The sequence below is a fragment of the Apteryx rowi genome, unplaced genomic scaffold (assembly GCF_003343035.1).
Source record: "Apteryx rowi isolate R43461 unplaced genomic scaffold, aptRow1 scaffold_627, whole genome shotgun sequence".
Lineage (NCBI taxonomy): Eukaryota > Metazoa > Chordata > Aves > Apterygiformes > Apterygidae > Apteryx > Apteryx rowi.
This window is the reverse complement of record NW_020450902.1, coordinates 500,750-521,139: the sequence shown is the minus strand read 5'-3', so window position 1 is coordinate 521,139 and position 20,390 is coordinate 500,750. Positions and strand designations below refer to the sequence as shown.

At 36.1% G+C, this 20,390-nt stretch overlaps 1 protein-coding gene across 1 annotated transcript in view; it reads left to right on the top strand.

Annotated features, from left to right (window-relative positions):
* Nucleotides 1–3,320: 3,320 nt before the first annotated feature.
* Nucleotides 3,321–20,390, top strand: part of LOC112974808 (centrosomal protein of 128 kDa-like) — a 119,459-nt gene continuing 102,389 nt past the window's right edge. Inside the window, exons 1-6 of the mRNA XM_026084156.1 lie at nt 3,321–3,432; nt 13,999–14,085; nt 15,609–15,683; nt 16,914–17,046; nt 18,763–18,923; nt 19,038–19,106. Of these exons, the coding sequence (XP_025939941.1) occupies nt 3,361–3,432; nt 13,999–14,085; nt 15,609–15,683; nt 16,914–17,046; nt 18,763–18,923; nt 19,038–19,106 (597 nt within the window). The 5' untranslated portion in view covers nt 3,321–3,360. The remainder of the gene's footprint in view (nt 3,433–13,998; nt 14,086–15,608; nt 15,684–16,913; nt 17,047–18,762; nt 18,924–19,037; nt 19,107–20,390) is intronic.

Below are 20,390 nucleotides of genomic sequence, written 5' to 3'. Positions count from 1 at the left end.
CCTCTATGGGATCAGAAGACTTGCTCTTTTTCTGTCYCATCTTCCGGAGCACYCMCCTCAGTCACTCTCTTTCTCTCCGCAGGGGACCGCACTCACACCACCCGAGTCTTTACTGCTAGGACGGTTGTCCCTTCGCAGAGGGCGGCCCAGTCGGCCGACGGGTGCCCCTTTTCGGTCCCCTATTACTACTCTCTCTCTTTCTGCAGGGGACCGCACTCACACCACCCGAGTCTTTAACTGCTAGGACAGTTGTCCCTTCGCAGAGGGCGGCCCAGTTGGCCGACGGGTGCCCCTTTTCGGTCCCCTATTACACAAGGACCCCCTCTCCTGGAGGGTCCGCACTCACACCGTACGCAAGGACCCCCTCTCCTGGAGGGTCCGCACTCACACCGTACGCAAGGACCCCTTCTCCTGGAGGGTCCACACCAAGGACCCCCTCTCCTSGAGGGTCCGCACTCCCCTGGGGACTTCTCACGTGCTCCGGGGATCCCACCCCAACYGAACGGAACCGCATACATATACTCACTYAGTCCTGAGTCTTCGTCCGGATCTTCGTGCACAAAGTTTATGGGGTACTGCAGTTCTTTTGCTTACTTGTCCTGATTTAGGGTTCGGAAATACAGGTTCTGGTAGGGGAACTACCCACTCAGGGGCCATCCGAAGATGGGATGGGGCGCCTCCCCTGAATCAGAGTCCCGAAACCAGGGAAGCCTGTATCCGAGTCACGGCACCAAATTGTTATAGGTAAACGCGACAAATTGACAACCACTCGGGCCGGGTTGCATAAATTCCAATTTATAAAATAATTGAGCAAGTCACAAGTAAGCAAAACAGCGCTGGGCGGCCGGGGAGTCTCCTGCTCCACCAACAGCACGCGCGATCCCCCCCTCACAGTCTCCTTATATGCGATTCCAGCCCCGGGTATACATGGCACTTCCTGTAACTTCTGCGGTTGCGCCGGCTGTTGCTAGGGGGTCTTCTTCAGCCTTCTGGTGGTCGTGGGGATGAAGGCTGGAGTCTTCCTCTGCGTTGTGTGTGGTGACCCTCAGGTCATGCATATATTTTACAGCTGTGTGACCTCGCCATTGCCATATTAGGCTATCTAAACTAACATCGCCGTCTCGCTGGCTCCACTTAATTATCTCAGGCGGGGTACATGCCCTCATTGCAGGATGTTGTGGTTTTTGCCCGTAATTAGCGCCTAGTTTCACCGTAAAATCACTTCCCGATTTGATGTAACAAACTGGCACCTATCACAGTAGGAATGTGCTTAGTGATAAAAGTAGTGGATTTAGAATGAGAACTTGTTCTCTGCCACACACATCAGAAACCAGCAGTTGAATGCTGTTCAAATCTTTCTGTCTTTCTATCAACAATTTTTATATTGGRGGGGAGGAATAGCGATTGTATTTGTTATTTTAGATCTTTGATTAAAAACACCCAAACTTGTGCTAAATCTACTTTCAATTAATTATTGCAAAAATTGAGCAAAAGCAAAATGGAATGTATTATCTTGTTAGTAGTAGTAAATACAAATTCAGTTTTGAATGCAAAGTAAAATTTAGTTATCTTAAACTATCAGCAGAACCTTTCAAATGAGAATTATTTGTTATGATCTGGCAAATCTGTTCAATCTTTGTTAGGAAAATGACTTGGCTGTACAAAATGGCAATTAATTACTAAAAGCTGAAATGTAGTAAAACCAAAGAAATCTATTTGAGCTCTTCAAAAGATATTGTGTTTTTAATCTTTCTTTTTGGGTGATCAGATGGTTACTTCTTTTGTGAAACAATCAAGTTCTTTCCCAAATTAAAAGACAATGTCACTGGGCATAAAAGTTTAGTATGTATGTTTCTATTTTTTTTTTCTAGACTGCTTTTAGAAGACTCAGGACTTGTGATGTTTATTATTAATCCACCTGTTCTTTGGCCATCCATCCAGATTACACACATCCCTAATAACTTCTGAAATTCATATTTTCCGCCAAATATGAAAATAGTTTTAAGAATTTTAATTTTTACAAGTCGAATGAGAATTGATGACTTGGGAGATAAATACAAAGTAGTGTCCCTGCTGAAGAATACAGGCAGATGTACTCAGCTGTTCCGGTTGGTCAGTCTGCATCATTGTGCTCACTGGCTATACACCACAGCCTCCGCTGTGTGGGAGTGCTACAAAAAATGTGGACGTTTTGGAATTGCAGAATTGGAGTTTTAAGGGTAAAAGAGTAAAATCTGTAGCAAACCAGGCTTCATTCATTCTGTTGTACAAGAAATAATTTGGGGTGGGCAGTGGGCCCACAAATCTCCATGTTTTGCTCCATGAGAATACAAAGATATGGGTTAGGGTGTTTTTTTGTTTTTAAGATGTGATTGTTTTCAGTGGTCAGCTGAAGGTTGTGAACAGGAAACTGTCAGTTAAAATACCGCTCTAATAATTACACTGCTTTCAAGTGACTGTTTAAAATCTTTAAAATTAAAGTAGAGAGAAATAATATATAAATATAATCTTTGTTCATCTATACCTTTTTAATTATATTCATTTAATTTGTTGCCCAAGAGAGGGTGCTGTCTGCTAGTGGCTTGCAATGCAAAAGCAAAGTAGCTCTGGTTTTAGTTTCAGGTTGAATTACTATGTTTTTATCCAAATTGCTTTAACAAATGACTTGTGTTATTTGTATTAGTTTGTATGTGAATTCGCAAAATACTGGGAAAAAGTCTTATTGTGAGCTAGTTATTTTTTGACATTACACTCATGCTTGTGTGCTTAGCTCTCGCTTGCTACTTTTCACTAATAAATTTCCAAGCATGGAGGTGGCAAACATTGGCCTGTTTTACAGACTGGAGATGCGAAAGAAGGGACTTGCTAAAGGTTAATCAGGCCTGTGGCAGAGATGATAGGGTTTTTGTATCCCAGGACAATACCTCAGGTTAGACTACGCCAAAGTGGTATAAGTCTTATCATTGGAGATATTTAGCGCTTGATTAGAACTAAACACTATAGAAAAAAATATGCATATACTGGAAGGATATTGCTGGCAAGGTGTAGCAGGTCTCTTTCGTATTTGAGCACTTCTGGAAGTAGTTATTTTCTACACAATTCTAAATCTTCATAAAATAGAAGTTGTGTTCTCCCTTCCTTCTAACCCATACTGTCTTTACCTTTTTCCCCAGAGGAGTTTTAATATGTGATAAAAGACACACTGATTTCCTGCAGGGTATTCCTCTCTCTCCCCCTCCCCTCTCTCTCCCCCTCCCCCCTCTCTCCCTCACCCCCCTCTCTCCCCCTCCCCCCTCTTTTTTCTTTTTTTTCAAGGTGTCAGAACGGGTAGAGAGAAGACTTCAGGAGATAGAACAAGAAATGCGTGCAGAAAGACAACTTGTAGAAAGGCGCCAAGACCAACTGGGACAAATGTCCATTCAATTGCAAGAGGTATGCAAATAAAGACTTCCTGTGTATTCCGAATTATATTAGGAACTTGCTGTGTTTATGAACCCGTTCCTGTGAAACAAGCAAAAATACTTGTATTTTTGGTACATTCTTTCAACTGTATCAACCTACTCTGCTGGATATGGGTATCAGGTGATAACAAGCACAGTCTCTGTTACTCATGATACTGTCTTGCCTATGTTTAGACCTTTTTGGTGACTGGCACAAACATTCTTAAAAACGAACAAAGCAAAAAAAAAACAAACAAAAAAACCCCCAACAACCCCAAAAGATGTCATTAGCTGGATTTTTTTTCATTTAAAACATTTTGTATTCTAAAATGTAGACTTTGCAATGAGCAATGTATTTTTAATCAATTTTGACAAGCAATTAAGTGTACTGTATTGGACAGCCAGCTTTTGAGTGCTATTAAACAGTTTCATTCAAAGCAAATTATCTGATGAAGTATAAAATACTGTTCAGGGTAAAAATACAAATGTTCATAATGGGAAAGAAAATTGAAGACAACTTGCTAGTTGTAGCTCTTTTTCTGCTTGCCTAAGGAAATGTATGAAAAATACTTCTCTCTGTTTCTGATTCTACTGCTATTTGGAAAATCTGGGGGTCTCAATATATTGTAGCTTTTTTATTGACTCCCTTTAAGATATTATTTGCAATGTCATCTCTAGCTGTACAATAGAAGGCTATAGCTGAGAAGAAATGTGCAATTCCATATTTTTAACTTTTAATATTAGTGACAGCCTTGTGCTTTTTGGATGGTTGCCAGTTGTGTATTATACTGTGCAGTGGTATTGAGAAGCATTAGTTTAGACTGATGCCTCATATTTCATACAAGATTATGGACTCTTTGAAGAGGTTGTAGTTGAGAAGATAACACACTCTCTTAATATGGTTAAAAGTGATGTTTATCAAAACGCATGCAATGCTTCTACTGGCATTTCAGAAATAGTGTTGCATTCCCTGCCCCCTCCCCCCCATAGATGCCCTAGTGGGTGAAAAGAACTAGAATGCTTTATTACAGTTTTCAGAAGACGCAATATTTCCTATGAGTTTCTTAGAAACAGCTCTTAATATGCCTATGTTCACTTCCAAATTAATCTGTTGGGCCTTTAGTCCAATAGAAGGATGCTTAATGAAAGGAATTGGTGTGATTTGATATCATTATCTGCAGACTGAAAACAACCTTTTTATCCTTTTAAGGAAGTAATGACTTCTATCTGTAAAGAAGTCATTAATCCCAGCGTCAATCTATCCTGACAAGGAATATATGTTTTCAATTGAATGAAGTCAAGTGTATTTCAAAGACTTTCATATTATTGTGCATTTGAGTCATGAGCCCTCAGGCTGGATACCTTTTTTTTTCTAGTAGCTCACTCTTGTATTTCATGCAAAATGAATAGGAAGTACTAAGTGCATTCCGTGACCTTCCATTTCCCTAAGCTGTCCAGCTGTAGATGAAGATGTTTTGATCCTTTCCCCTGCAACCTGTATCATTTTGTTCTGTACATATTTTTTAATTATTTAATTTTCCTTAGGAGCATCTTTTCATTTAAGGAAAGTTTTTCTCTCACTGGTGTTCAAAACCTCCACATTTGGTCCTCATCCTCACCTTACAGGGCCTCCACATTTGGTCCTCATCCTCACCTTACGGGAAAGCTCAACACCTATTAATCTGCTTGGTAAACTTTTGCCATTAAGAATTTGCTGAAGCCAAGATTCAGAACTAGTCCTGACAGAACCAGCCTGGAACAGACTTATTCCATCCTTTCATAGCTGCTACTTCTTGGAGGATGATCACATTCTTGGTGAATATCTTCACTCTCTCCTGAGCAGAGACTCAGGGAGATGGGGTCCAAATCTTTCTTCTGAGTGGCTGATTTGTCATGGCTTCTGGATTTCTTGAACTGGACTCTATTCTCACTGTATTTGTGAATCCTAATATAAGGTAGATAACCCCTGCCACAGTGAATTAAGGATTTTTTTTCAAGAGCTGCTAACCTCGATTATGCAAGATAGTATCTGGTGGTGCCAGGTGACAAGTGTAGAAGGGAGCCTCTTTCAGCAGGTGTTAGGCAATCTTCCCTTGACAAATCACAGAGGATTATAAGGATAATTTTGGCTTTGAAACATATACTTCCATACAGAACAGTATGTCCTCTTCCTACTTCTTCTCTAATAGCTATCTTAACAACTTGGAGAACATCTTTATGACAGAGATGGTTTCAACTTACTGCATGCCAGATATCTTCAGAGTCCATCATTGCTAGGGTCCTTTGATTTCAGGGCCTTATCACGAGCCTCCTTTCAGCTGGCCCATCTTCCTCCCTGAAGACCATTCATGTTCATTTGCCCTTCCCCAGATCAAAAAATTAGCCTTGCTTCCAGATGGTTCAACATCTCTTGAACATTTGGCTGAAGCCTTCAGCTCCCACATTGGCAAACTAGGCCACCTTGTCCCTGCCTTTTGGAAAACAGTTTTTTGGGTGTTTTGAGTTTTTTTTTGTTTTGTTTTGTTTTGGAGGGGGGGGGAATTGAAGTAATCTGGATCTTGTATACACTGTGTCTCTCTGTGCACCATCATCCCACAGCATGCTGCATGAAAAAGATTTGAGGAGAAAATTATTTTGTTATGGAATATAAATTATAGGAAGAATGAAAGAATAGGAATATAAGAATTTCTAGGGAGGCAAAAAATTTAGAACTGATCTACTTTCAACTTAAAAAAAAAAGTCTGAACTTGGTATAGCAAATTTGAGTTCTTGAGCACTTCCATTTTTCTGATTTTTTTTTTTTTTCCTTGTATGTGGTGATACAGGTGAATAGATTCAAAATGGCAAAGCAAAAACAATGAATAATGTAATTTACGTGTATTAAGTAGCTGAAAAAGCTTGTTATTTCAACAGTTCTGTTTTCAAGCTGAGTACTAGTTGGCTTCTTGTTGATTTGGTCATTGCTTGCATCAACCTAGTTGCTTGAATTGACATATTTTACTAAGGGTTTGTTTAATCTTTCTGTAAAATATATACGAACTTAAATCTGGTATTAAAGATCTTTGACCAAAAATGTTAGAAAAACTGCTCAGTTTATGCCATTTCTCATGAATTTTTTTATATCCTGTATTTTAAGTTAAGCCATCTTGGCAAAGCCTGCTAAGTAGGTATTTAATAAAGAAAATAATAAAATTATTGATAAGAATCATCAAATCCTGTGTAAAATAACTGATGTTGTTTTGCCTTTCTCTTACTTATCACCCATCACTTGATGGTAGATTTGCCACAAAGATTGCATGATAGATGAGGAAAGTTTCAAGAGGGATTCTCAGACTCAACTGTGGGAGCTTACTTATTTCTTGACTGCCTTACAGCTGAAGTATGCATTCATCAAACTTTGCTTATACGTTAAGAGCACCAACTTCTTAACACAATATATGCCTTTGCTGATTTCCTTCCTTATTGTGAAATAAGCTTTTGATACTTCTCCAAAACCCAGCTGATTGCAAAAGTTTGCAAGGGTCTCATTAGTGCACTCCTCTGAACCCTCATGGGATATACAAAATGATGTTGAGGACCTGCTTCCTGACAATCTGGATCTCTTCATTCTGTATATCAATACAAGTATGCACTCACTCAGAGATTCTTGGTGGACACTGTGTTCATTAAGAATATTTTCACCTCCAATCAATACGGGGATAGGCTAGCTGCCTTTTTCTGCTGCATGGCTTTTTGATCGGCTGCTTCCTTTGTGGTGCTTCCATTTGGCCTGAAGTATCAGGACCATCAGAAGAAGCAGCAAAGCTGCTTCTGGTAAATGAGATGTCCTTCATTGGTGAAGCATGGGCACATTTAGGGATAAAGCATGGAACCCAAGTCAGTAAACTCTGTAATATCTGTGTTGGTTCTGTGCAAGAAGGCTTGGAGATGGTGGTAGCAATTTGGGTTTCATTTTGTAAATTTTCTTTAATGACAATCATTTATGATAATGACACTAACTTGGATGGTGGTGGTCTTAGGTCTAGGAACAGAATGTTGCTTATCACTAACATGATTTCTTTGAGGTGTGATATTCATTTGCCAAATTGCCATTCTTTTTTTGTTTGCCCTCTTCTGGAGATTGCTCTCTCTTGGTAACTCTGGGATTGGGAGTTGTGAGGATGTGGTCCTTCATTTATACAAATGAAACATGTTGGGGGAGAGGGAAGGATATGCCCTATGTTTCCTATGGTACATCCTATGTCTCCTGCAGCTAGTGTTTAGGGCAGAAAGCTTTCCATTTGAGAGCTTGAAGTGTGGGAAGTGCGTATGGATAGTATGTAGTGAGGAAGGTATCAGCAAGTAATCTCTATCATAAGTAAATGTTAACAGGGACATGGTGTAGACTTATATAGCTTAAGTTGCTGCTGAAGAAATAATTCAACAGCATTGTACTTAAATGTTGTTATTTGTACTTTTGCATGCTCTGGTGTGAAGAAAGGAAATATCTAAACTTTTTGCTGAAACAGTTATTTGGGTGAGGCATATTTCTGCATCACTTCTAAAAAGAGGTTTTTACTTTGGTATTCCATTTCCTCTCCTTTGTACTTTGAATTATGAGTTAGATGGACTCTCAGCTTTGTCTGTGGCCTCAGTCTTGTGGTGATCATTGTGTGGATTTAATGTCTTTTTCTGTCCTCTTTTATTTCTCTAAGATGCTTCTCAAGTAACATTACTGGAAGAGGGGTAGGGTTTGGACTGAGTTGTGAAATCCCATCATTTAATAGGGCCTGAATGATTTACAAAGGAATGTGTGTGTTGTTTTTTTTTTTTTTTTTTTTTTTAAAGCAGTTGTGGCTGTTTAATGAGACAATTGTTTCACTGGTTTGCCTGTTATACTTTTCAAATCAAAATCAAATTGCTTTTTGGATTTGATCAGCATTTTTTTTTAATTAAATCTTGTGAGGTTTAAATGTTAATTTTTAGGGAAAGTGCAGTGCCCATAACTGACCACTACTTGTCAGTATTTTACCATCCTAGGAGAGTCGTTCTCCTAAGTTGTAACTATTGAATTATACATTTTCAGGGTCTAACAGAACATTATGAAACATTTGTTTCTTTCTCTGTCTGGCTTGTCTTTGTCTTTCATATGATGTGCAAACTATTCCACTATTATCATCATGGACTGATTATTAAAGCAAGATGATATCTGGATATATACTGACTGTGAAGAAAACTTGACATATAAAATTTTGCATCTTTAGCATCAAATTTTGCGTTATTATTCTGAAGCAGTAATCTGAATCAGTAATCTGTGTGCTGTGTCTAGGCAGATACATAAAAATGTACAGAAAAGTATTTATATCTTTTGAATTAGTGTAGATTCTTGGAGTATTTAAATTTCATCTGGTTATAAAACAAACCTGAATTTAGTGTAAATTGTGCATGTTCACTTTTTTCCATATCGTTATTCCAAACCTGTCTCTCATTAGAAGGGAAAAATAATATGCTCATCTTGGTGTTTTGTTTCGCAGTGTTACCAATATGCGTATATGGATTATTTAAAAAAACCTCATAGTTGTTTTAATTTGGCCAACCAATGTTTCTAAAGCAAGATCAAATATCGTTCTTAAAAACAGCTTATATATAAGGAGGGGATGTCCTGGATGGCTTTGCTAGTTGCCTTGCTTGGTCTTGGATTTTGGTGAAATGGGTGTGTCTGTTCATGCTTTGCACACTTTAGGCAAACCAAATTGTTATTAGAGAATGTTTTGAACACACTGACTGTGTCAAGGTAGTAACTATAGTTATGTCTTAAGCTGATAATTTTGACAGACCAGGAAGCATTTTTTCCTTTGTGCAACTGGATACCCAGATTCTGTCTGTCCCCCACTACATATGCTATGAAGCAGAGACTGACAAACGTTAGAGACTAAACAGAGGGTGTGGTAGACCAGGGTCAAAAATGTTATTGAAAATTCTCTTTTTGCATGTTTGTATCCTATGGTCTTTTTAGACAAATGTAAACTTGATCTATGTTCTGAGCCTTCAGAATGTTTTTAATGCATCATTGATACCACTGTAATTTATTCTGCCCCTTGGCTCTGTGCTATGCCCCCTGTGGCTAATAGTTTCTGTTTTGATTGCAGTTTGACTCTGACTCACATCTGTCTTAGAACATAATCAAGTCTCATTCGTATCTGTCACTGAAATATCTTTAGATGACTGGCTGGTATGTCTAGGTAACATACTTGGACCTATGTTAGCTGCTAATGTAGCAGATTAGGGAAAGAATTTTCATTCAGATGAGGATGTGGTATGCTTTCCCTTGTTATGAAGTATGACGTGAGGTTGGTCTGCTTCTGTATTTCTGCTGGTATGAATATATTTCACTGATCAATCTCATACTGACAGAGTAAATTTCAACTTGTGGTCTGTGGGTTACTTTCAAATCATCTGTTTTTATTAGAAAAAAACTAAAAAAAAGTTAGTAGGCTTAAAGTCGTAGTAAAAATTGTGCGTCTCTATTGGAAAATTTTCATTAGCTGAAAAAGAATGAGGACTGTTGTTACAGAGGCCTCAGGCATTTGTAGCACTTGTTTTCCCCATATAGTTTTTTTGCTTAAACATGTATCTAGCAACGACTGAATGATTTTATCTAAGTAAAATTTTGCAGTTATATATACTGTACGTGGATGAGGTACAGTGGCCTGTGGTATACCATGTATGTTAATGTTCCAATAGTATCTCATGCTAGTAAACTCTGTGAAAAGACCTGTAGGAAGTGCTGTCCTGGGTTGAATCAAAAGTTCATCTAGCCTGTCAGAGGCCATGTCCTGTTTCTGACCATCAGAGCAGGCTGTGTAACATCCAGCTGGTCTATCCCAAAACTGTGCCATGGAGACATCTTTAAACGCATGTTCTCCCATTCCCCTCCCCCCTGCAAGTAAAAGGACCTTTTACTACCAGGAGAGCCTGAGGAACACCAGCAGGCTGGTTTGTACTCCAGTCTGCTTCTGTGACTTGCCAGGGATATAAAATGGAAAATCCCCTGTGGTGTGGTGGCATGAGCAATATTTGTGTTGTGTGTGTGTGTATAGATGTGTGTATAAATACAAACATATCTATACACATGCGTGCACACACATGGTATATATATATTAAAAATATATAAAATTTATGAATGTTAAAATATATACTATTTAATATATACTATATAATATTATATAGTAAATATGTAGTATATCACATTATAGTAAATATAATAGAAATTATGCATATTATGTGTCGTGTTATATATAGGCACTATATAATATACATAATATATTATATACTGTGCTATATAAGAGTGTGTGAGTGTGTGTGTATATATATTACATATATGTAGCATGGTTCTTAGGGCCATCTTACTTGTGACCTTTCTGCAGCAAGGAGAAGACAATGGTGTATATGTATCTTAAGTGTGCCAGGTGTGTGCCCATCTACAGCTTCCTCTTGGGGTTCTGACTGTGCTTTCCCCCTTCGCACTTTTATTTTCAGCTCTCTGAGGCCTCACCAAGTCATGTAACCTCTCTGTCAACCTCTTCCTGGCCAACCTGAACATGTATGCCTTCAGGAGGAGGACCTTGGTGGGGGAATCCCAGTGACAGTAGGCCTGTTTCCATTCCCTGGTCCTATAGTGTTGTCAGGCAGAGTTCCCCATGGCAGTGTCTGCTGGCTGCTTGGATGCCTTCAAGGAGTGGTGGAGACTATCGGTACCAACCTGCTCAGCATCCCCTTCCCATTTCCTGGGTATTACATTTTTGACCCCCACCCCCTTTTTTGGAGGCAACAAATGAAATCAAATAATTCAAAGCCAACTGATGCTCTCCATGGTTTTTTATTTTTATATAGCACTTCCTTTCCCAGAGAGGGTTATAGGGTTTTCATAGAGAAACCTATAGTGGAGAAAAATATTATTGGCACAAACCAATAAGAGATAATTATTTAAGGAGTGTAAGAAACAGAGCAAGTATAGAACTAACTTGTATAAATGCAGTTTCTGAATCATTAAGAGCTGATGCTTGTTTAGTTGTGGTTTACCAAATTTTTCCATTTCTTAGTGACCTTTTGATTGATTAACAGATTACCTATCTAACACCTACTGGGAAAAGCAGCATTTCATAGTTGAAGCAGTGCATGTGTGATATGTTTAATTTTATTGTAGCACCATGTTCTTCATGAAGTAGTTTAACTCATATGTACATATATCTGTATGTGTGTGTGTGTGTATATATATACACACATATATATATATGAGCTATTTTTTCTTAAAAATGAGATGGTTATGGGCTATTTTTACTATATCCAGAAAATAAAAGTGAACGTCTTAATTGTAGTATCAGTGGTATGAAAGATTGCCATTTTATTTGAAGTTATTGCTGTTTAATGGCCTTAATATATTGAGTGATCTTGATAAGTTGAGATGGCATATTGATTTCTGTGGTTTCTCCTATGGATTAGGATGCATTACTGATGCAGAGACGTAGTCTTTGCTCTCAGAAGGGAAAATCTTTGAAAAATTTCTCAGCATTTCAAATACCCCTTCAGCTTTAATGTTTTCCTTGTGATGCTGGAATACCAAATTCTGCACATAAAGTCCTGATGCATTTTTAGTCCTATATTGGTAAGTAGTTTAGGGCTGAAAATAAGGTTGGCATGAAGCTGACTGTATGTAACAGAGCTTCTAATATGGCTAGTACAAATGAAATTAAATTGCAGTTAGTAGGCATCATATCTCTSTAATAGACTGTTCTGAACTAATATAACTAGTCATAAAAAATCATTGTACAATAATAGTGTTAGCTGAAGTATTGATCTTCTCAGCTGTTTTTTCCTGTAGCTTTTTGGGTTTTCCCAAGAGTCTTTTTTTGAGCAAATGGGAGTGTGTAGGGTTTGTGTGCAGTTATAGTTAACTGGAAAGGTAGGCCTGAATCTGTAATGACTAGTTAGACAAATACCTTAAATATGTTACAATCTTGCAATATCTGATTATGAATCAGTAAGACGAAAAGCCTTTTTCATTATGTAGCATAATGTTTTTGGTGGCCCTGTTACAATAAATATCTTCCACAGTCTCAGATTTTAATATAAACTGTTCAAGCAGGAAAGTAGGCAAAACTRTATTGAAAGCCATATGTGTTTTGAGATGAGGATATAATCCTGAGAAGAGCACAAATTCATTTATTTTCTCCAAAGCTGCTTTTAAAAGCAAACCTTCTGAAGCTGAATGGTTGGCTTCGCTGAGGTTGATATTTTACCATTTGCTTTGATACAGTGAAATCTTTCTCCCGTATACAGTGAAGTTTATAGACTGGATAGAAGATGTTTCTTTCTGGAAAGGCTGTATGTTTCTGTTGTTGTTCTGTAGTTTTAGCAAGTATGGAATGGATGGAAAGGATAGAGGTACCTGTGCTTCACAATATTGGATGAAAGTAAAAGGTATTAGCTAATAAAATCTCTAATAAACTGATTTGTGGCAAGCGTTAAAAATGCTCTGTCATGTTGTGCAGTGAGGAAATGAAAGAGTAATTAACGCAGTCAAATTTGCAGCAAATTATATCAGCACGGCTAGTAATCTACTAGTTGGAGTTTCTAACAAATATTTAAGATGAGTCAATGGTATTGTTATGATTTCAGTTCTCCAAACTTGGGTGTATGTGCATGTTGTAAATTGTATCTATCATTAATATCTGTGATGGTTAATGCATTCCTTTTGCTAGTGATTGGCTATGTTCTGAAAATAGTCTTGGTTTTTAGAGAGAGAAAAAATTTTGAAACTGATATTCCACGGAATTTTATTGTTGTAAGATGCTCTGGAGAATGTACATAGATGACTTCAGATACTTCAGTTTGAGGGGGATAGGAAAAGGGTTTATAATAGCTGGGAGAATATTTGACAGTTCTGATTAGCAAGCCCCACAGATTTTCTCCCTCCTGCCTGCCCCTCCTGCCACTCCCCAAAATAGGGCACCCCAAAGTAAGTAACTTTTGATCAGGAATGTATCAGTTGATCCTATCTTAACACTGCAATTTTAAGCATCTGTCCAGATTCAGATAAAAATAACTTTCTGGTTTGGGCTTCCAAAGCAACCTTATGGTAGTGTTTTCCTTACTGCTGCTGCCTTGTATTTCATTTAATTTCATATTTTATGTTAGAGAATATAAATATATATGTCCTCTTAATCTAATATGTCTACAGCTTCTATCTCTAAGCGCCTCTTATTTCTTCATCTCACAATGTCTGGGGTCAGCTTTCAGTGTCTGGAGGTCTATAGATCGGAAGGATGTTAATGCTAGTTTTGACTTTGTATTTGTCCCAGTTCTGTGCATGGATGTGTTTATATATGCACTGTCTTATATTTATTTTTGCTTAACAATATAGGTTGGCTTTATCTGGAAATATTAAACATAGTCAGAAGCACTCATCTAGATCTTTTTTCTTAAATATATCAGCAGATTCTTTCATTTTAACAGACTTATAAAGAAGACCTCTGTAACTTTTACAGTGATGTTCCTCACATATTTTTTCTATTTAAAGGCTTTAAATAAACGAGATGCTAAAGCAGATGAAACAGAAGAATGCATGAAGAATAAACTTGTGAAATATGAAAATGAAAAGAAACAAGTAAGACTTAAATTTTCTCCTTTTTTGTCTAGTTTTAATCATATGTAGTGTCATATTATAGTATATCCTTCGTCTCCTGGAGAAATCAGCAGGGTAAAACTTTCTTTACTCTTTAAGATAACAAGGTGCTTTTTTGCATTAGACTCTGAATGTAGCTATGCTTCTATCTTCCCTCTAAAGCTCTTTAGTTATAGTGTGATACTTCTAACTTTGCCATCCTGCCAGATGCACAAGCTTAAAACTTGGGGATTATCCTTGATTTGGTTCTCTGATTTGTCCCCTACAACTAAATTTGTACAGCTTCTGCTGTTGCTGCTTTTGCAGCAGCTCAAAAGATACAGCTTTCCTCTGTCCCTACAGCTAACCTATGTTTCATTATTATGCACCCAGGTTATTATTAAATACTCCTCTTACTGAACTGTCTAATGCCATGTTGCTCTCTTCCTATTCGTAGAAAATGATACTGCTTGTATTTCTATTCTTGCAAGTTGTTAGGGCCATATTGCTCTTTGTTTATGGGAACTTTTGCTAGCTTTTTTTCCCATACAAGTTTAACCCTTTGGTCAATACCTCCAAAGTTTTACCCCTCTATGCTAAACCATCTATATAGTGTTTTATGTTCTGTTGTACTATCCATTCCATTAATGCCAGTCTTGTTCTACTTTGCCTATTTTTCAGCCTCTCAACATCCTCATTGTGATTGCTACCGCTGCAATAACAACTTCCTCTATCAAAAAATATTTTTATTTCCATGTGCATATTTGTAGTCTTTGAGCTAGTTATGTTAGAATTCACTGAAAATATTTCATATCTTCTGTTTTTGGAAATGGTACATCAGTTTGCTGATTACACACTTCTAAATTCCCTTAACATTGTATATTAGGAAAGATCTAGTTGTTTGGAATTCTAAACACATCAATTTATCAATTTTCTTAATTTTTGGAATAATTCAAATATAAATTCCTACACAACCCCGAAAACCACAAAGTATACATAATTATGTACAGACTGTACATAATTGTGCAGTTTTATCAATACATGTAATCTTTAAATTTTAATGAACAAACTATAACAAAAGCTTAGAAAAATTGAAAATGACATAATATTCAGAGTTTGAAATTATGCCCCAAATCTGTGGGCAATGATTTAAAAACTTTTTAGTTCTCTTTTCCTTTCTTTTATTTTTAACCTGGGAGCAATTTGTTTTCATACTCTTTTGTTTTGGATTTATACATACACCATTTTGTATCTTCATGTGAAACAGAATACTGTTATTAAAAAAAAAAATTATAGGCTCTAAGTTAAATTTGCTTTATATAATTCAAATAAGTATGGCAATGAATTAGTATATGTAAACGTATGCTTTAAAATTTTTGATAAATAAGGATATTGTGTATATTATAACTTATTTTTGAATAGATGTTTATGTCATTTAATTGTGCCAGAATTAAATATTTAAAATATGATTTAGTACTATGACATATGCATTGCCTTTTCTGTTCATCTTCTTATTGTAATAAAAGCTTGAGCAAGAACTGGAGCGGTCCCGGAAAAAGTTGGATCAGTCAGAAGGCAGTCGAGAAGCTCTTTTGCGTCAGGTAGCTATTTTTGGGTGGTGAAAATCCTCCTGTTTTCATCCTAGGCTAGATCTGAGTCATCTAGCTTTATCTTGCTATCTTACACTCTGATAACATTTTTTTGGGGGAAGGAAGAAGGAAATACAGAAAGAAAGGTTTAAGAGTCTAAAATACATCGACTGAGCTCTATTTTTACTTTTTCTGCTTTCCAGTTTTTTAAATAGTTATGGTATTGTTTAAGTACATAATTTGTAACTATCCTTCATAGTACGTTTTAGCATAACTTTTATATTAGCAATTATTCTGTTATACAGGGTGCATGCCATAGTTGGTGAATTTGGTTAAATCAGGGACATAGAAATTTTCGTTATTTTATATTTTATCATGTTAGGAAAATAAAACATCTCTGTTTGGAGCACATTTCAGACAGCTTTTCAATGCATGTTGATATAGATGTGCTTGAATCTAGAAGGTGCAGGAACCTGGATTATAGCATTAGAAAAGTAACTATTTTCCTAAACATATATAATCCTTCTTGCAGAGAAGTTGGGAGAAAAAAGAATTAAAATAAATGGGAGCAACTGACATACAGATCAGTTAGCATTAGTTCTACTTGAGTATCTGGCAGATGTTTCAGTTGGATATGTTACTGTATTAAATTTAACTCATTGTGCATAGAATTTAATAGTATATCATATACATTCTCAAACAGAGATGTGAGGCATGTTAAGAGCTATTTTCCTTTAATTCGGTTTTAGTATGTCATATTTTCTTTAAAAATTAATTAATTGTATAAAATGTCATATTTGTGTTAGACAGTATGTGATATAAAGAAAGGAAAAATGTTAAAAGCCCCTGTATTTCTTAAGAATTTTGATATTGTACACTTAATGAGCAAAATTTACATAATATATATTTTTTTGTCAAATTTGTATAGATATTTTTACTAGCAATGCAATATAAAAAGACAGTTACAACATGTAAAATAGTAGAATCCAGTTTGGTCTAGAGAAATTAATACTGTTATCAACCTAATGAGCTAAAATAGTTCCTTTCATTTTGAATAGTTGGCCTACAACTAGGAACTGACCCAACTTTCATTTGTTTACCATCTGGAACACTCTTGAGATTTATTTATAAAATATTACCTATATAGCCTTTTTTGTTTTATTGTGTTTAAAAAAAAAAGTACACTATTTACTCTTTCTTTCTGATTTTATTAAACATTTCATACTTGTACATATGTTTTAGATTGAGGATCTTCGTTCCCGACTCTTGAGAGCAGAAGAGGATTGTGTAGAGTTGCAACATCAAATTTCACATGTTGCTATGCATCGCCAGAGCTACCATGATGAACAAGAAGATGACAAGAGAATTAGAACAGGTACAGCTCTCCTGTTTTGCACTAGATGTGTTATTTACCCTGGAAATTAATTCTGTTTTAAGTTTTAGTCCAGTTCCTCTACTGTTTGAACTAAAACAGTTCATTAACTTCTCAGTTTTATTAAGTTAATTAGTACCAATATCTGAAGGTAAACAAATAAATAGAAATGGGAACTAAAATTGAGGATAAAATACCTTAATTTGTGTGGTTAAAACAAGTTAAGATTATTAGAGCCAATTTCAGCAAAGTGAATATAATTCTTACAGCAGAAAAACATCAGAAATATTTTTAAAATACCCATTTTTTGGAATTTTACATTTCAGTCCATTAGCAGTTTAAATTCTGCCAACTTGAAAATCAAAGCAAAGGTTATTTACATAGCTAATAAGACCTCTGAACTTCTGGCAGGATTTCTAAGGGGTAACAGCATATTCCAGAAAGATGAAGATTATAATCCAGTATGATTCAGTCAGTGCTTTTGTTTGCAGTATCTTAGAATTTTGGAGTGCGACCCATGATAGAAGAAAAATATTTTAAATAATTTCAACATGTAATTGCGTGTTAAATTACAGCCTTAGATAGGTCTTCACTACCTTGTTTGATATTTATCTGTATTTAAAATTTTCAAACATAATCAAAATGCATTGAAGTCTTTATCTCTTTCTCCTAGTTAACACAGAAATGTATTACTCAAGATAATAGAGGAATAGGACTCTAAGTCCAGTGTCTCAGTGAATATTTAATTGGTTTGGTTAATGACTTCTTTTATATTTTCATACCGCAGCTATTGAATTATCTTGGTTATTAAAATAGAACCCCCCATTTTACAAGCTTCATACAAGCCTTCCAGAGAACTGGAAAATGGATAGATTTCATACATGGCTTAGGTTCAGACATGTAACAAAGGCTGTAATTTTAATAGTTTTTCTTCAGTCACTTGAATGTTACTCTATTAGCTTAAAAGTGAATTTATTTGTGACAATACATTTTTCTTGTTAATGAAAGCATATTTTAATTTTTCCATTTGTTTTATAAATATAGCAAAATTGCTATAAAAACATGAAGAAAGAAAGAAAAATTTGTACTGGAGCTATTAAAATGTATGGAGAGAAATGAAGCTTTAATGAAGTTTCTCTTACTGCATTATCTCTCTTCAAAGATGCATGAAAAGAATACAGACTGAGATTTTTCTTTGCCTCTAGTAGAAGTTTTTGTCTGAAGATCTTTGAATTGCCAGTTGAGAAAATTTGATCTAGTTATAGAAACTTCCAGTAAAAGTTCATGATGAGAATAATTGTAGTATTATAGATGTATTATTCACAAATAGTATGACTTTCAAATTAAGAGGTGTTATTTTTTGGGATAAAATTGTGACCTTGAAATTAGTGGCAAAATTTCATTGACACCAGAATTTTCCCCCTAGTTTCTTCCCTGCTATTTTCTTTGTTTGCCTTTTTTTTTTTTTACCTTAAAACAGGGGACTGTCCCCYCCCCCCCCCCCAAATGACTGGATAACAATAAGCAGAGAAGTACAGTGTCATCCAGTAGAATGTTATGATGTAGATATTGCCTTTTTTCACTGATACTTTGATTAAAAACAAAAGTTGAAGAATAGTCACATATAGAGAAAAAAACTGCTAAAAGAGGAATGAGGGGAAAAAAAATCATTTTCCAGAAGTCTACTTGGCATATTGTTCTGTTCCCACTGTTTTATAGTAGCTGAAAGATATGAGAGGGAAAAGCAAGAACTGGAGAAACACATTTTGGAGCTGAAAGCAAAGCTGAATCATAATGCTGTAATGTCAGAGGTAGAAGAGCTAAAGAGATGCGTAGAGCGTAAGGACAAGGAGAAAGCGCAGCTTGCAGAACACATACAGGTAACTTTTCTTTGTAAATCATTTTCCATATGTTTATGGTAGGTGATGTGCCAGATTAGGGAGTAACCTTTAAAATAAGAGCAAATGTCATGCTTTTCTAATTTTATTCTATAGATACCTTTGAAAGGTGGCCTGCGCTTGCAGAGGTTTTTCCTCCTCATCTTTTTGATAAACAAAAAAAAGGTATTTCCTATTGCCCATGAATTCTTGGGTTGGTTGATTTTTCTTTTTTCCTATGTGCAAAAAAAAAAATCTGATTTAAATCAGCTGTTGTCATTAATACTGGTCTGTGGAATTACTTGTGTAAGTTGATACTTGCTTTCTTATTCCCCATTCCATCATGCTTTAGATCTAAAGTTTGATGTTTAAACAACTTTAGATTTCTTGTTGTTGTATGAGGTGGTGCAGTAGAGTAAGAAAAACCGATCATAACTGCACATTTTTTAGGAATTAGATGCAATATAATCATTATAATAATAATCTCATACATGGGAATTACTAGCTTGCTAATCAGTTGTGAAAACATACTATTTAAAGTGATTCTTTCTGCAAAGAAAGACAGCAGTCTCTATCAGGAATACATGACTTAAGACTTTTACCTTGATCACTAATTGAGATGTAAGGATACAGTAGCTTTTTTATTTAGGATCAGGAGTTCTATATTTTTGGATCATGTGTAGCTCCCTGAATGGTAACTGTTTTCTACTGTCTTTCATGACTGACAGAAGAGATGAGGAAGATATTTTCAAAACCTTATGTGGGATTTCAGTAGTCATTTAACATTCATTGTATATGTATCGGGGCATTCAATAAGCCAGAGTTTTTGTATTGTGCGTTTATTTTTCTAGTGAAAGTAATTTTATCTGAAATAGTGTTTTATCATTTTGTTGGCTATTCAAAAGTAGGAACTAGATATTTTTTTTCTTTGCAAAAATTTATAGGATTATGCTGTTCAGTTTACTTCTGCTTTCTTCCCACCACTCCCTCTTCAACTCACATGCTGATTTAAAACTAACCTATCAAATTGTTTTTGGAAAAAAAACAAAGTTTCAAAAGACTTCATTCCTAAAAGTTTTGTGAAAATTGGCAGTTGAACAGTTTTTTTTTTTTTTTTTTTAAAGACATAGATTAATGCTTTAAAAAAAAATAGATTAATACTCCTATAGAGGAAGAGGCAAGCAGAGCTGATTTGCTGACGCCCATGAAAATTTGTGTTCTGGCTAGCTATTCGGTTCCTGCACGACTCCAGATTAGCTTGAAACACGCGGTGTTCTTTGTTTTGTTGGGCTTGAGAAATTCCAGTTACTCTGGCAGCAGGAGTCAATGGGATGCAAACCATAGAAAACCTTTTTTAAAACTTCAGCTGGCAAAACACTTTTTTGTGAGTTGAAATGGTGTTCTAGTGCTAACTTCCTGCTCTATGAAAATACTGATGGAAGAGGGCTCAGATAGGGTCATTGCCACTGC